The sequence below is a fragment of the Podarcis muralis genome, chromosome 15 (genome assembly GCF_964188315.1).
Source record: "Podarcis muralis chromosome 15, rPodMur119.hap1.1, whole genome shotgun sequence".
Classification (NCBI taxonomy): domain Eukaryota; kingdom Metazoa; phylum Chordata; class Lepidosauria; order Squamata; family Lacertidae; genus Podarcis; species Podarcis muralis.
The window spans coordinates 40,392,881-40,410,051 of NC_135669.1; the positions used below are offsets into that span (position 1 = coordinate 40,392,881).

A 17,171-nucleotide genomic window follows, 5' to 3' on the forward strand; every position below is an offset into this window, starting at 1 on the left:
ACAATATACAGCCTTGTCGTACTCCTTTCCCAATTTTGAACCAATCAGTTGTTCCATATCCAGTTCTAACTGTAGCTTCTTGTCCCACATAGAGATTTCTCAGGAGACAGATGAGGTGATCAGGCACTCCCATTTCTTTAAGAACTTGCCATAGTTTGCTGTGGTCGACACAGTCAAAGGCTTTTGCATAGTCAATGAAGCAGAAGTAGATGTCTTTCTGGAACTCTCTAGCTTTCTCCATAATCCAGCGCATGTTTGCAATTTGGTCTCTGGTTCCTCTGCCTCTTCTAAATCCAGCTTGCATTTCTGGGAGTTCTCGGTCCACATACTGCTTAAGCCTGCCTTGTAGAATTTTAAGCATAACCTTGCTAGCGTGTGAAATAAGTGCAATTGTGCGGTAGTTGGAGCATTCTTTGGCACTTCCCTTCTTTGGGATTGGGATGTAGACTGATCTTCTCCAATCTTCTGGCCACTGCTGAGTTTTCCAAATTTGCTGGCATATTGAGTGTAGCACCTTAACAGCATCATCTTTTAAAATTTTAAATAATTCAGCTGGAATATCATCACTTCCACTGGCCTTGTTATTAGCAATGCTTTCTAAGTCAGGTTATAGTTTGAGATATATGGGGACAAGGTCCATGTTCACCCAAGTGTTCTGCATGGCTGAGAGGGAATTTGAACACAGGTCCTCCTTCCCCCCTCCAGGTTTGACACACTTACGGTAACTCACTGTACTGGCTCCCAGGATTTACAAGAATGGAGTATTTTTAATTCACTTTTTTTTGGGGGGGGGGCAAACCCTGGCTTAAAAACCTGTACCATCTTCCTTGTTTTTGTTTGGTTTTAACCATGTGGTTTGTTTGCTAACCTTGCTAGAAAAAAAACAGTTCTGACCACACAGTAGTATTATATGCCAAATTATTTATTGTAATCACATTTTTTGGGTTGTTGGTTTTGTTTTTTTTCTTTAAAAAGAGAGTTATAGATCCTGCCATTTTTATGCAATAATTAAATGTAATTGTGTACCTTTCTGCCAAAAGGGGGAGAAAGATTGTAAATTTCCTTGCAAATCCACCCTGGCTCCTGATTGGCTAAATCTGTTTAGTAAGTGTGTTTTTATAAAGTGTTGACAACTTTCCTGTATCAGAATTATAACCAGTCATATAATAATAAAGCTGAGAGGTGAAACTGAGAGGGAGCCTGCATTTGCTCCTGAAATTATATTTAAAAAAACCCCAAACCAGTTGTGTTATAAATTCAACATGCATTTAAGTAATAACAATTATGCCTCAAGCCCTGAAGCTCAGTTTTAACTCTTGTTTGCTCTGATGATTGATAGCTGATTATTTGGGGAGGGAGGGGGAGGAAAAGCAAAGACAAATTACCAGCAGATTATGAAAAGTCAAAGAAAATTGATCTTAAAGTAAAATACAAGTCACCAGCCATTAAATGGAGGGAAATGCAGATTTCAGTGAAGTCAACCAATGAGAGGCTTCTTTTGGTCTTTGGTCCATCTAGTCAGCTGATTAGATCTGGTTAGTGAGCTATAGACTCTATAGGTAGCCTCAGTTTGAGCCTCTATCTTCACAACCTCAAGCTTTCCTACCTACCTGAAAAGGTAACTAAGCCTCACTTAATGTAGTTGGACTTCTCAGTAAACATGTGCAAACTGTATAGGCACTTGCTTTTAATTCCAAGAGATATTCTTAAGGGTGTGAATTTAAAAAAAAATTATTAGAAAGGACCACAGACAGCTCTTTTGCCCCAGGCCAGACTATTTTGTCCATCTAACTCAGTTTTGTCTGCCCTGATTGGAAGAAGCTCTCCAGGGCCTCTCATTCAGAAGTCTGTTCCATCAGCTGCTACCTGATGCTTAAAGTACATAAATAACAATAAATGAAAACAGGGGGTGATAGGAACCGAACCAGGGAACTTCTGTATGCAGTGCTTAAAATGGCACTGACGGCAGGCGAAATTATAGACATAGGGGTAAGCAGGGAAGCTTGTAGAAACAGTGGACTTGGATCGGGTGCTGTGGGATCTTCTCATTGCCACGAGCTTGCAGTGGTTGAAACAGTCTGATGGTCACATCTTGATGTGACACAAGGACATTTGCTGTGTACTTATGACGATGACTGTGGGGCCACGTGTGCAAACCTATCCTCCAGCCTCATGTCTTCACACCAGAGCGCTTCTCGCGTTGAGTTGATGCACTTAACAGCCCCCCCCCTCCACTGCCATTTCAAACTGTCCCATGAGCAGAAAGGTCAGGGGTGGAGTGGGTGGGACTGCATGTGTCGAACTGGGGTTGGCATGCACAGCCCCACACCCTCTACCTCAGGGGCGGGGGACCTCTGGTTTGCGGGTATAATTAGGTCCTCCTAGGCTTCCTCATTTGGCCATTTCAGCGAAGCCACACCCACCAACACTACATATAGGAACCAGGTGTGGGGCGGGTTAAGACCTGGCTCAGCCAAAAAGGGCTTTGCAGGCATCACTGATCAGCTGATGTGTGGCTCCTGCCCAGGGCTTTGCTAGACTCAAGGAACAGCTGAGCCTGCATGATTTGGGAGTAATTCCAGAGCAGTCAGCCGGGTAGCCTGGCCTTTAGTTCACAACAAAATCCAATTTTGTTTCTTCTCTTTACTGCTTGGTCTGGCCTAACCGACTTTCCTCAGTAGCTGTGTTTTGTTCGACTTTTCTCAGTTTACGTTTGTGTGGCTTTCTCACTTCTTCTTTTTTTGTTTGATTGACTTGTTGAAGACCATTGAGAACATCAAGGTGTACCTGCACGAGAAAGAACTATGGAAGAAATTTCATGAAGCTGGCACAGAAATGATCATTACTAAAGCTGGAAGGTAGGTTTCTAAAATCCTGTCATTTTTAAATGTTGCTTTTAAATGTGTGTGTGTCCTTGTGTCTGTCTGTCTGTGTTCTATTTAGTTGAGCTCTGGATCCTTGCGCCAATGACCTCTTTGAAATTCTCCACTATAATTGCGGATAGAGGATTCTATTCAATGTTAGTCCTGCTCAGAGTAGATCAATTGAAATGAGTGAACCTGACCTAACTTGGGTCCATTAATCTCAATGGGTTGACTGAGTATGACTAACACTGGAGAAAGCCCAGACAACTTGTGGGGGAGAGGCAGGGGTGTGGTGGTCTGGGGCTATGGTGGGTTGAAAATCCGTTGCTATTTCTGCAGGAGAACATCAATGCTATTCACGGGATTCATTCCCACTTGAGACATGGGACATATAAGTGAACATTGGCAATTTTCACTCCTGTTTCCATTTTCATCAGGATTCTCCCAATATCCGTACAACCTTGGGCAATATATCAACTTGGTACCAAATAGATTACCATCCTAATTCTTGCCCCTGGTGGTCACAAGCCTTGATTATCCATATTCACTATGGACACTCCTTGTTTGATTTTACTTGTTCAAATAACACCAAGGAGTGTCCATGGTGGATATGGATAATCAGGGCTTCTCCAACTTGTTTGGTGAACTGATGACGTGGAAAAGAGAAGCGATCGCGGTTGATTTTTAAAGATTGGGGGTGTGATACAAGGGAGGACTTGCGTCCCAGCAGCTACAATCGGCTTTGGAAACGTTATTCTTTCCCTTCCCTTTGAATGCATTAGAACGAGGCCAGCCCTATAAATTACCAGCAATTTATTGCTAGCGTCTACGTACTAGGTTCATTACTCCCTTGTAGGCTTGATCTGCGGGGGGATGTTGAAAAAGCAGAGCAACCTCCACGCTGCAAATGGGCAATGCGTTGTTGCCAAGAGCCTGTGATTTATAAAGTGGAAACATCTTTAAAATGCACTCGCTATCTTTTCAACGTTGGACTGTTTTTGTTACAGAAGGTGGGGCGGGGAAACTCAGAGCGATTATTTCATATTATAAGGGGAATCATCAAAAGATTAAACAAAAAGAAGTTTATGTTAACCAAGTTCCCTGAACTTTGCATAAAATGGGTTGACTCCTTCGTGGATAAAATATGGTGTGTAGAAGTATACAAGGCTTTGAACATCGCAGTGCATAAATCTGTGTGTTTTTCCAGTTCCAGAGTTTTATTATGACTTTATTTTGGCATGCAGAATATCTTCTTCTTCTTCTTTTAAAAAAAGAGTTAATTGGAAATTATGCATTAGATGCAAACTCCAAAAAGCAGAATTTGCTGGCAATTTCTCTTGTGCTGATCTTATCAAAGTTAAACAATGAACTTGTATTTAAAACACCTTTCTGAGTGCTTTTGCCCTTCTTTCCCGGAGACATCTGTTGGCAAAATCAGGCTGCTGGCCTAGATGAGTGTCATCGGACTTGGCAAGGCTATTCAGGGCCCCGAATCCCAGAGGGGGCCCGAAATCAATATTCGTCCACATTGCTTAAAAGAATTGGGTCCAGTAGTTGCAATTTGAGTTGCATGACTCAAATCATTAATTTATGGTGGTATCTATTTTGACAATCCTTATGTTTGAGAGTCAGTGGTGCAGGTGTTGCAAAGGCGGAGCACTGCAGCAAGTTGACTGTTCTGCTGAAGAGCATTTAAATTATTTCTACATATTGTCTCCAGAAAATGAGATTGCAAAGAAGCTCTCTGTTAACGAAGCTGGATGTGAATAAGGCAACAGGGGTTATCCAGACCTCGTTGCTGATTGCCAATGGCCCTCCACAACATTTCAAGCTTCAGGGCTTCAAAAACATAGGTCCACCACAGTTCCTGTTAGGGAAAGGACTGCAGCCTGGCTGTTGAGAATCTGCTTTGTGCAGTTACTGTGTTGCTGCTCCTCCTTTAAAAAACAGGAGATGGCATGGAATGAATTTTAGAAGCTTTTGCATGCAAAGTAGGTGCTCTACCGCTAAGTAGTGAGCCCATCCCAGAATTTGCTGGCTCGCAGATTATTCTGCTTGGAGTAGAGAGGCTCACAATTGCAGGAGCAAGATTTTTGCAAGTCGGGGCTGTTCTCTGGTGCACTGTTTCTGTTCCACACACCCTGCTCTGTTGGTGGGCTGAAAGCTGGTGGGACAACTTACCCTCGATGGCTGGGTCCTCTCTGAACAGCATCCTTTAAGGCTTATTGATTTTAAGAGACCATCCCTTGGCCCCTAGGAGAACACTGGTTCTGTCTTTTATGGGAGCAATTAAAGCAGTTATGAAACAGAGCAGGGTCGTTAACCGCGATCCCACTTCTGTGATATTTATAGGGCCCTTTTCAAGATTTACATTTGAATAAAATGGGAATCTAATTTTAGCTCTGTTATGGGTTTTTATTTTGGGGGTGGGGGGGGGAGAATTTTGTCAATTTTGAGGTGTGGGTGGTGCACTGGGAGAGTCTAAAACCAGCCTGTAAAGCAACCAAACTCTGTTTCCCTCCTATGGTAATGGAAATGAAATCTTTGTTTAAATCTCTCATGCAACGGTATGGGGTTAACTGTCCTTCCTGTGAGATGTGTGAGAGAATGTTCTAAATATTAAAAAAAGAATTAGATGAGTTGTTATAAAAACATGTACCCAAATATAAAAACTCCCCCTTTTCCACATAACCTCCATGGCACTGCCACCAGATAAATCTCTTCGATCTGTCCGCAAGGCCACAGGTTCAGGGTTTCCTGTGTTTGGTGAAAAGTGGATTTGGGGCTGAAAAATGAACTAGCAAGGAGAACTCCCGCTGAACTTGCCTTGTTTGTTATTCTGGAGTAAGGATCTGGCCCAGGCTAATCCAGCACTTCAAAGAGGACGGCCCTCACTTTGTATATAGAACGTCATGGCAGAGAGTGGCGTGGTTGATAAGAGAAATTGGGGATGGGACGGTTTTGATGCCCTGGGAAAACGGGACCTTAGTGGGAAGTGCTTTGATCTTTTCTAAAGTATTTTCTGTAGGGTCATCTGCCTCTTTTTCTTCTTCCAAAAGGCCTCTGCTGACTCTTTGTCTCATACACGAAAGGCTTAGTATAATCTGTGCTTTTAAAGGGAGTGGGGATAAAAAAGAGAGGAGGCAACCTAAATTTTCCACCAAGCAAAGCTTGCAGAATGCAAATTACAGCAATTTTTAGGCATCATTGCTGAGGCTTGCTTCTTCTGCAAGGTGGGGGAATGGGATTGCGGGACAAAGAGACACTGAAAGCCTTACTCCACTGGATTGCATCAGATTTTGTCCATACTGTTTCAAGCCCAGCTGTAAGGACTAGAAACTTGATGGTTGGTTGGTTTGTTTCAATGCAAATGGGAGAATGTTGAATTCTGCCCTCAGTACTGATGTTCCGCAATTATAGAACTACAGGTAACAGCTTAAGAAGTTCACACTCATCTGGTGAATATAGGACTTTGGTCTTGGTGTAATAAGGTGAAATGGCTCTGTCTCTTCCTCTATCTGCCCTCTCCAATAAAAATTTCAAAAAGACGTGTTGCCAACAAAATGCTAGATTTTGAATCCATATCCTCTCCAGTTATTTGATGGATGAAAATAAATTTTTCATCCATCAAACTTCAATTTTTCCACTTCTGCAATTTGAAGCGGCTTCTTTTTGTCTAAGTTTGTAGGCTCCCCCCTACAACATGGGAGCATGCATGTTCCTTGTATTTCTTTGTTCTTAAAGCATTGGGAAAGTTCTTCATTCAGCCACGTCCCCCCTCCAAAAAAAATGTTGCAATGAGAATTCCTGCTTTGCAGGGGGTTGGTTTGGTGACTGGTCGGATCTCTTCCAACTCTACAATTCTACGATACCACCATTGGTGCTAGATCTAAAGAACAGCAGTAAGTGGCGGAGTGAATTGGGCCAGTGTTACACTTGGTTTTCCAACATGGATATTGCTGCTGGTAACCAAGAAGGAGGCGAAAGGCAGAAGGGGAGTTGGCTCAGTTCAGGCGCACTGTTGAGTGTCAGATTGCACCTCAACTATGCCTCCCTCCCCTTCCTTCCCTGGGTTACCATCAGTGATCTCTGTGCATTGGGAATCATAATCATAATAAGTTTATACCCCACCCATCTGGCTGGGTTTCCCCAGCCACCTGAGAAGCCAGGTAAACAATGCCCCCCTCCATCCAGTTCTGCCCTGCTGAGTGCTACTGCTAAACCATGGGCGAAACTAGGCTTTATTTCACCTTGGTCAAAGACCCAGTTTGCCACACACACCCCTGTGCATTTATGTGTATACACACACACACACACACACACACACACACACACACACGCCGGGAGTCTCAATGACACCCCTCTGGAGGCTTCACCCGGGGCAAAAAAACCTGGCTAGCCCCCCTGTAGCTACGGCACTAGCTAAACAATATTTCAACATTCTGGGTTTCTTTTGGGTCATATTAAATGGCACTCCGAAATGAAGTGAAGCATAATGGGCTTTATTTGACTCTTTTGATCTAAAAATTGTCTTCTCGATCATAAGCGGTTGGACTTTAGTCTTTGCTTTTTCTTAGAATCTGAAGGTCCATCAGCTGTAACAAAGTGCAAAAAAGTGGCTTAAACAGATGGGTGAACATAGAATTAGGCAGTGGTTTCTGTTCCAACATGTGTTTGCCACAACAAGCACTGTTTCCATTCTACTGCAGTTTGCTTTCTGCCAAATACTATGTTGTTCTTTTCACTATCTGCTGTATGACAAAGAACATACATAACTATTTATGTAGCTTACAACCATTTCAATGTAAAGGAAATGTCAAAACAATGTTTTAAAGAATCACCAATCAGGTATTGTTTGTGTACCTAACCCCCCACCCTCAACAATGATGTGAACAAATACTGATCACATTTGCTTGACTAATTTCCTTACCTGCACCAAATTCTACTTCCCTTTCCATTGGAATTCTGCAACACCCCTACCTCCTATGGTGGGGAGACTGGAAGAAGAGACTCTGAAAGGATCTCAGGATTCTTTGCAATTAACCATAGATCAGTGGGAGAGCACATGCTTTGCATGCAGAAGGTCCCAGGTTCAGTCCCTGGCATCTCCAGGTCCCATCTGGAACCCTCAAGAGCTGATGCTACTCATTGTAGACAACACCGAGCTAAATGGGCCAATGGGGCCAATTCTCTATATCACAGCTTCCTGTATTAAAGCAACCCTTAGTGCAGAACTCCAGGGACAGGAATCTTGTTTTATTTTCAGGAGGCAAGTGGTAACTTGGTGGCAGAGCATCTGCTATGCATGCAGAAGTTTCCAAATTCAATCCATGGTATCTCCAGGCAGGGCTGGGAGAGACTTCATGCCTGGAACCCAGGAGAGATGCTGCCAGTCAGTGCAGACAATATTGAGCTAGATGGACCAATGGTCTGACTAGGTATAAGCCAGCTCGCAATTTTCCTGAGAGGCTGTTGCCCAGTTCCCACATACAAGCACACCTGATGCTCTTTCTGCCAATACAAGTATATGTCTCCGTTGGTTGGGATGAGGGGTTCTGCCACTTTTGTCACTGGCACTGCTGCTGACTCACTGGTTGGGGATGTTGTCCAAAACAAGCCAGAAATCCCTAGCCAAAAAGTCTAACACACATTCCTACCTCCCCTACCAGATAAACTCTGTGATTCAAAGGCTGATCAATCTCTGGATGGACTTTTTGGCTTTATGTCAATAACCGCCAAACACAGCCAGGAACTGTAGGACTGCTAGAAGGAAAAAAAGAGGAAAAAAAGAGAGGTTGATTTTTAAATAAATACAAATCCCCTAAGTGGTTTCTCCTCTAACAGTTAATTTAAAAGCCATTTGTGACTATCCAAATGTGTCCAGGACAAACTGAACTGAGGAGGGATCACTTCATTATCAGACCTAATAAGTCACTCTCACTTCATCGCTTAGCTATTTTAGCCCTGGCCTTTTTCTTAATTTTCTTTGTACTTGGCCACCAGCAGTGCCGTGTTCTACGCAGGACTGCCAAAGTGATCTGATTGCATAGAAAGACAGTCCAGAAACGTCGACAGCAACCTTCTCCAAACCAGTGTCCACCAGATGCTGTTAGACTACAACTCCCAGCAGCCAGCATGGCCAACAGTCAGGGATGATGGGAGCTGTAGTCCAAGAACATCTGTGAGGTGCCAAGTTGGGGACGGTTAATCTACAACATGCAATAGGCTCATTGGGAGCTATTTGAAGAGCAGTGGTGGTGTGGCATGGATGCAGCCTTTCCCTCCAAAGTAGAATAGATAGTCCTCAATTTGACGTCTCAGGGGTGGGGAATCTGCAGCTCTCCAGATGTTGCTAGATGCCATCTCCCATCAACCCCAGTCACAGTCTTAAGAAAATAAGAAAAGACTGCTGGATCAACAACGGAGACAGAACATAGTCATCATGGCTAGTAGACATCAATAGCCCTCTCCTCCATTAATTTTGTCAAATCCTCTTTTAAAGCCCTCTATGTTGGTGGCTATCAGACAGCCCTTCAGATATTGGAAGGTGGCCACCATATTTTCTGAGGAACATTGCCCTTATTACCCATTTCTAGTATAATGTTTTCATGTGCAAAAACACCCCCCTCCAAACAAAGGTCATGTAAGACCAGTCAGCCCTTCTCCTGCCCTAGAACTTATCCAGAATACTATGCAGCTCACAGGGATTCCCCACTGAGCAAATCAACATAGAAAGTAAGTCAATAATTTGACTTGGTAATCTATTTGTTTCCTCTGCTTACAAAACTCCCATTTCTCTGTACAGTATACAGATGGAAGAGAACATAGTTAGTGGGGTGGTGGGTTTTTCTGTCTCCCTTCTTTCGAATGTCAAGGCCAGCTGGAGAGCTTTGGATGTGACAGTTCCTCTCCATGCTGACATTTCATGGGGTTGGCGTGTAACAGCTGTCTCCTTCCCCAACTAATAAAGGAAGATGTGCATCTCAACATAGTCTAGCTCCATGAAGCCCAGGTGTGTAGTTTCTGATATAGAGAGATATCTATTTATATTTGGGGGGGGGGCTGCCAATGCTATAGCCTGACTGAAAACTCACCTGCAAACTTTTGGAGGTGTTCTGTCCCCCCCCCCCCCCCGCTCATAAGCTAGGCTGAAAGATTTAAGTTGTGGTGTCAACGTGGGAGGGGGCAACTACCACAAAACTTCCCAGTTATTGCTGAGTGAGCTCAGTCTGCTTTCCCCTTCCTTTGGCCAAAATGTGGTTTGTACGAAATGGGGGAGAAATTCGTTTTATCCTTCTTTTAATGTGAAACTGCGGCTTAGTCATGCTGGCCACATGACCCGGAAGCTGTCTGCGGACAAACGCTGGCTCCCTCGGCCAGTAAAGCGAGATGAGCGCCGCAACCCCAGAGTCGTCCGCGACTGGACTTAACTGTCAGGGGTCCCTTTACCTTTACCATATCCACACTTCCTGAACCGAAACAAATGCTGATAACAGGCCAGCATCCCCCCAGTTACCTGATAGAAGTAGTACTAGAACATAAAAATATCATAGTGACCCAGGAAGCTGCCATATAGCAAGTCAGCCAATTGGTCCATTTAGATCAGTCTTGTCTAACACTGACTGGCAGCAGCTCTCCAGGATTTCAGGAAGGGAGTCTCTCTCCCAGCCCTACCTGGAGATGCCATGCAATTGAGTCTGCATGCAAGGCTGGTGCTCTATCACAGAGCTATGGCCCTTCACTGATTTTCCTCAGCAGTCTGAGTTAGGAGGTGCAGGGCAGGCCCTGTGGTATATCCAGCTGGTATAATTCCTTTTAATTCCTTGCTGCTACCTGCTCACTAGGGACGCGGGTGGCGCTGTGGGTTAAACCACAGAGCCTAGGACTTGCCGATCAGAAGGTTGGCGGTTCGAATCCCCGTGACGGGGTGAGCTCCCATTGCTCGGTCCCTGCTCCTGCCCACCTAGCAGTTCGAAAACACATCAAAGTGCAAGTAGATAAATAGGTATCACTCCGGCGGGAAGGTAAACGGCGTTTCCGTGCACTGCTCTGGTTCGCCAGAAGCGGCTTAGTCATGCTGGCCACACGACCCGGAAGCTGTCTGCGGACAAACGCCGGCTCCTCGGCCTATAGAGCGAGATGAACGCCGCAACCCCAGAATCGGTCACGACTGGACCTAATGGTCAGGGGTCCCTTTACCTTTACCTGCTCACTGCTTTGTCTGACACCCGCTCACTTCACTCTCAAACAAATGCTGCCATGGAGCATCAGCAGTCCCAGCATGCGCTGTGTCAGTGTAGCAATGGGTGGACATGCACAGGTGATGCCTGCTGGGCTGTGGGATCCTGAGCTGGCTGCCACTCTGTCTCCAGGGCCTTTCTCAATATCCCAGTCTCTGTGGCACATTGGGAGAAAGCAGCGAGGCCAAAACAAGGCAGGCCCAGCCAGTCCAGCAACCACCAAGCCTCTTCATCCCTGTTCAGGAAATATGGGAATGGGGCTGGGGGCTGGGGTGTTTCTAGCCCTCCCTCCATCATAATTTGCCTAAAGGTAGAGCCAGACCCTCCAAGTTCCCCTATTTCCCAGGGACATCCCTGATTTAGAGAAGCTGTCCCAGTTTCTGATTTGATCCTGGAATGTCCCACTTTTCCTTAGGATGTCCCTATTTTTGTTGGAGAAACGTTGGAGGGTATGGAGTTATCCAAGCCCTGAGCTGTCTGAAAGCAATCCTGTATAGGGAAGTGTTTTTTTTAATGTTTTTAATGTTTTTATATATGTTGGAAGCTGCCCAGAGTGGTTGGGGCAACCCAGTAAGATGTGTGGGGTATAAATAGTAAAATTATCATTATGGAATGGGACGTCCCTATTTTCATCGGGGAAATGTTGGAGGGTATGGAGAGCTGCCCCTGCCTTTTCTATTCACTGTCTCTGTGCCATTCAAGAAGCCAGATAACCACATGACTTGCTAGCTGAGAAAACTGGAGAATGACTTCTATTATTATAGTCCGCTGCTTCAAAGACCGGTTTGGCCTGGGTGTGCAAGTTTTGGATGCTGCCAACCACAATTGGGTCAGATAGTTGCCCAGTTATCTCATTCCGCCTGTGCTTTCCTTTGTATGTTTCAATCAAGAAAGAGAAACATCTCACAAATTCAGTTTCTATCCAATTTTGATGATTACATTACTACAACCTAGTGGGGAGGTGGGATAGGCAGGGCTTTTGATCCATTGTCTCTCTTCCCACACAAATATATAAAACGCACACACACATACTGTATTGCCCAAGCTTTTGATTGAAAGCCCCAGCAGTTGCCAAGAGGTTGAGAAATACATTTTCATTAAGAAAATGTAACTGACAAGTCGCTGGCATGGTGCTTGCAGACACCAAAAATGCAACAGCTAATAATCATGATGAAATGTCAATGCACGGCCAGAATTTTTCCTTTTTTAAAAAAAAAAACTTCATACCCAGGACTTTTTCCTGGAAAAGGGTGCAGAAAATTGGCAAGATCCAGTGGCTCGTTGACCCAGCTTGATTTGTGAAGCCAAATGCTACCAAAGGCAGTTACAGAGTAGGTTGCAACTTAAGCAACACCTAAGATCAGATGTGAGTTCTAATTTGTTATCCTTTCAAAGAATTTCGGCTGTATATATTATGGTAGGGGCTTCACTGCACTCTATTTATTTTAGAGGGCTATTCTAAAGAACATTATAAACTCTGACTTGTCTACTCTATATGAATTCCATATGCTAAAGCTTAATTTTAAATGCCATTAAAAAGCACTTAACATTTACAGTATATCAGATCTCTGCTCCTTTAGCAGCTTGGATGTGCTACAGTTTGGAAAATGTTCGGTAGGCAAAAGACAAAAAAGAGCCCTTTAGAAGTCGGGCTCATAAATATCCTAGTAGAATCTTCCAGTGCTGTGTTTAAAATTATACTGAACAAACTTCTAAATACCCAACTTTTTTTTCCTTTTTAACCCCTGTTCATTTTTGGGTATAAGCTTTTTTTTTTTTAAGGCCCAATTTAAAACAAAACAAAAATAAAATAAACCTTGGCTTTAAAATTAGATTCTTTCTGTAGCATTTCTCTCATCTCCCTCTAAAAAGTGTGAATTAGTCTGTATATTTGCAAACTGAAATATGCTACTGTATTTATACAGGTGCTTACCTGTGTCCCAAGGTTAAGAGAAGGGCACAGCTTATGAACAGAAATCAAAGATGGCTGGGGGTTTTCTTTTTGGTAAACCGCCCCCTTTTGAGCTCAAACTAATTACATGGTAAACACCTGGAATTTATGCAAGGGTGTTAGAAAGAGCTGATTCAAAGGTCTTCTAAAAGGAACCCATTTTGTGGATTTTTGCCCAAGCGGTTACAAAATGGCTGCTCTGACGACAAGGATCATTCACCCCACAGACAGAGACTGTTCTTCTGTCACCAGGACTTGTCTTTCTTTCTTGTTCATTTACTAATACAAATCTCTATTTATGAGGAGGATAAGACTATCAAGCCCAATGGTGCTGTGGCAGGTACCCCACTGCCATCTTTTTTGAGGAGGAATTTGAGAAGAAGCTGAGGGAAATGTTTTATTTTTCTTAGGTGGAGAACTGAGGGAAAAGGGATATCTTGAGGGAGAATTTTACACTGTTTCTGTCAACCAGTTTCTGGTTTAGGGAGCACTTGGTGGGGGGGGGGGGAGAAAGGTGTATTTGATAACACCACATTTCCCCAAGTCTCTGAATCTTGCATAGAAATATTTTCAAAATGCTCCTAGAGTGCTTCATGGGAAATTATTGAAGAGATATATATGACTGCAAAGCACTATGTAATAACAGTACTCAGCTTTTATATAACCAGGGCCGGTACTGCCACTAGGCAGTGTGGAACGGCTGCCTCAGGCTAATGATTTGGGGGTTTCATAAGATGACAGCAAATTGTTAGTTGCTCACTTTATTATTGTATTTTTACTCCCAGAGAAAAGTCTCTGTCTCAGGTGCCAAAATAGCTTGGCTGGCTGTAGGTACTCTGTGCACATTAACCAGGTGTCATCTTGCTGTCCTGTACCAAACAGCAGCATAAACCAGTCAGTTGATTGTGAATAAATTTTCTTGGACTGGTTACAGGAAAATTTCTTGTTGGGTGCTAAATAAAACACTGAAGGGGTGCGGGGAGCAGGCTAGTTTCTCACATAGGCAAAATGAAAAGAATACTGCCTGTCCATTTTGCCTTGTATCTCAGGTTCTACAAATGCTAGAAATTTAACTCTTTTTTTGTTGGGGGGTGTTAAAGTTGGGAATCTAGAGATTATGATTCACACACACACACTGAAAATATGTATGCATTCTGCAGTACTGCCTGGAGTAGGCTTATAGGATATGCTTGTTTGCTTCTCAATTTGGCCCCTGCCTTCTGACCTAATGTCTATTTTTGTTTGTTTGCTTTGTGTCCTTTCTGTAAGGAGGATGTTTCCAAGTTACAAAGTGAAAGTCACTGGGATGAACCCCAAGACCAAGTACATCTTGTTGATTGATATTGTTCCTGCAGACGATCACCGGTACAAATTCTGCGACAACAAATGGTACGTCTTGAAATGACACAATTAAAATCACCCCAGCAGATCTAGAGTCGCAGCCTCATCCGGATGGTAGTTCAGTTTTGGTGGTGTAGCTTGCAACAGGAAGAGCAGGAAATGTCTTTGGCAAAGCAATCTTTACTTACCTCTTCACCCCTAAGCACCTCCACACTCTCATTTTTGGGAGCTTGTAACCTGCACAGCCTCTACTTGGCTTTGCAGATGGGGGCAGGTTTGAGGCAGACTTCCCCTCCATATGGAGCAAGTATTGGAAACATCAAAACACTGATCCTTATACTTTGAATTAGAGCATTGTGGCTGTATTCTGGACACCATTAATGCATTATGTGTTGTTCTGTGCCAAACTTTACACACCCACTGAAAACTTTTTATGCAAGCAATTAAGACTATCTCTTCCCACATTTGCTAATATATGTCGGATTTTAACTTTTTATATGGCTTTTATTGTATGGTTTTATAAACGTTTGCTGTAAACTGTTTTGATTTTTAAAAAATGAAATAGCGGTATTTATATGTATTTCTAAATAAGTAGTTTTTAAGTGGAGCAAGCAAAAGTGTGTTTGTTTAAATGCTCAGGGATGCCCTTCCTGTGTAAACAAGGACTGCTTTCGGTTCAATAACACTGATTGGGAAGCTGCTTCAGATATCCCAGATACTGTGAGCAACTCGTAAACAACGGTAGCTGCTTATTCCTGAGGCTTGCAGACTTGGTCGCTGCAAAGTGGCCTTGTGCAAAAATGTTTATAATCATCCAGTAGATGCTATTCACCGATTATTCATTGGTGTACTTAGGATTTTGCACTTTCAAAGGTTAAAAAAAGTTATGTCTACAACATACAATTTAAAGCAAATGTCTTTCTCCAAATGAATCCTGGGAACTGTAGGTTTGTTAAGGGTGCTGGGAATTGCAGCTCTGTGGGGATTCTTTGGAGGAAAGCCCTGTGCTTTAAATGTATTGGTGTGGATGTGACCCAAGCTCCCTGCCCTTGAAGTCCTTACAATCTCAGTGTTGACAGTGAGGAAAAACAACAGATGGAAGAGCTAAATGACAAATGGGAGAAAGTGGGAGTGATGGTTTTTGTTTCAGCTGGGGTTACAATTTGGGATAAGGATTAAGGAGTTACCGTAAGTCAAGGATGTCACCATAAAGTTTTGAGAGAGGATATGAAGGAAGGTGAGGGGTGTGTGCATGAGATATATATCTCCAGGCTACATCTCTTAATTGTGGGAGCTTTGAGTGTTTAACTCTTAACCCGCATTCTCCTTCCACAGTCTCCTTAGTATTGGGAAGGTGCCCACTGAACACTTATTATGACCCAGTGTGTGTGTGTGTGTGTGTGTGTGTTTGTAGCCATTGCTTCTTACTGTGAACTGTGGGTTGCAGCTGCTAGGACAGTGAATAGTCTTTCCCAATTCTACCTAGAGACACCGTGGATTGAACCCAGGCCCTTCTGTATGCAAAGCAGGTGCTTCCTCTAAAAATAAATATCTCATTTGTCAAGGTTCTGAATTAAGGGCTGGATTGGATTGGATTGATCTTTATTACGGCCATTGGCCCGTCACACGACAGTTTCCCATACCAACCAACATAATATACTTGAACCTCCAAATTTAAAACCGCCAAAACTTACAAAAAACAGACAAGAACCAAAGCAAAACAAAAACAGAAGACCAACATCATACATTACAATAAATTTGTAACATAAACATCGCCCTCTGCTCATAAATTAATAGAAGACATCAATGGTGATATCACCTAATTACATCCTAAAACATAGATCATGGTTTAAAGGGAATATCCGAGCCGCACAGGAGTCCGTTTCTCTTCTTTAGGGATAGGACTCTGATCATGAATTAAGGGCTGATTTAAATAGCAACATAGGAAACTGTCTTATACTGCATTAGACCATTGGTCAGTCTACCTCATTATTGCCTACACTGGCTGGCAGTAGCTCTCCAGGCATTTTGGGTAGGAGGTACTTCCTCAACCGTACCTCAAAATGCCAGGGATGTGCTCTACCACTGAGCTACAGCTGGTGGCAGACAGTGAATGCTCATCTTGTTGGTTTAGTGAGAAAGCTAGGGCAGTGAAAGGGAGGGAAAGTCTTTTGTAGCAACCTGGGTTTTCAACTAAGCTGGAACTCTTGCTCCCCAAATGAATTGTGGGAGTACAGTCTATTTCACTGGACCAGATCAACAGTACTAAGGAAGCCTAAGAGATGACAGATGGAAAGGCGAACGTGCTCAGGGCTTCATCTGAGGTCCAGCTCTGGAATATAATTTCCAGTGCCAAAGCAGAGCTCCGGAAGTCGTGAAGTAAAAATGGAAAAACACAGTGATGGTCTCCATCAAATCTTACAATTCCACCTCCCACCTTGTACACAAAGTTTGTCAAGCTTTCAAAAAGCACTGGGGGGTATTCAGTGAAGTTTCACTCAGGGTAGACTCATTTAAATTAATGAACATATCTAAATTGGGTCCATTAATTTCAATATGTCTGAGAAAAACTTTGTTGAATACCACCGTGTATGTGTGTGTGTGTGTCTACAAACCATCCTTGGACTTATCTGAAGGATGGTAAATTTAAAGTAAAGAAATCCAGTTCAGAATATCAGTTGGGTGAACTATGGAAGTAAAGAGCAGAGACCTTTTCAAACTACCCCAAAGGCTGTTTAAAAATCTTTAGGTTAAAGTTGTTGACGTTGCTCTCTC

At 43.3% G+C, this 17,171-nt stretch overlaps 1 protein-coding gene across 6 annotated transcripts in view; it reads left to right on the forward strand.

Annotated features, from left to right (window-relative positions):
- Positions 1-17,171, forward strand: part of TBX4 (T-box transcription factor 4) — a 73,350-nt gene that overhangs the window by 25,894 nt on the left and 30,285 nt on the right. For 5 of the 6 annotated variants that reach the window (XM_028708139.2, XM_028708137.2, XM_077919292.1 and 2 more), the window contains 2 exons: positions 2,764-2,858; positions 14,325-14,444. In XM_028708139.2, coding sequence (XP_028563972.2) covers positions 2,764-2,858; positions 14,325-14,444 — 215 coding nt within the window. Of the gene's footprint in view, positions 1-2,763; positions 2,859-13,091; positions 13,396-14,324; positions 14,445-17,171 lie in introns of those variants that run through there. The other variant, XM_028708141.2, reaches the window with a different exon arrangement.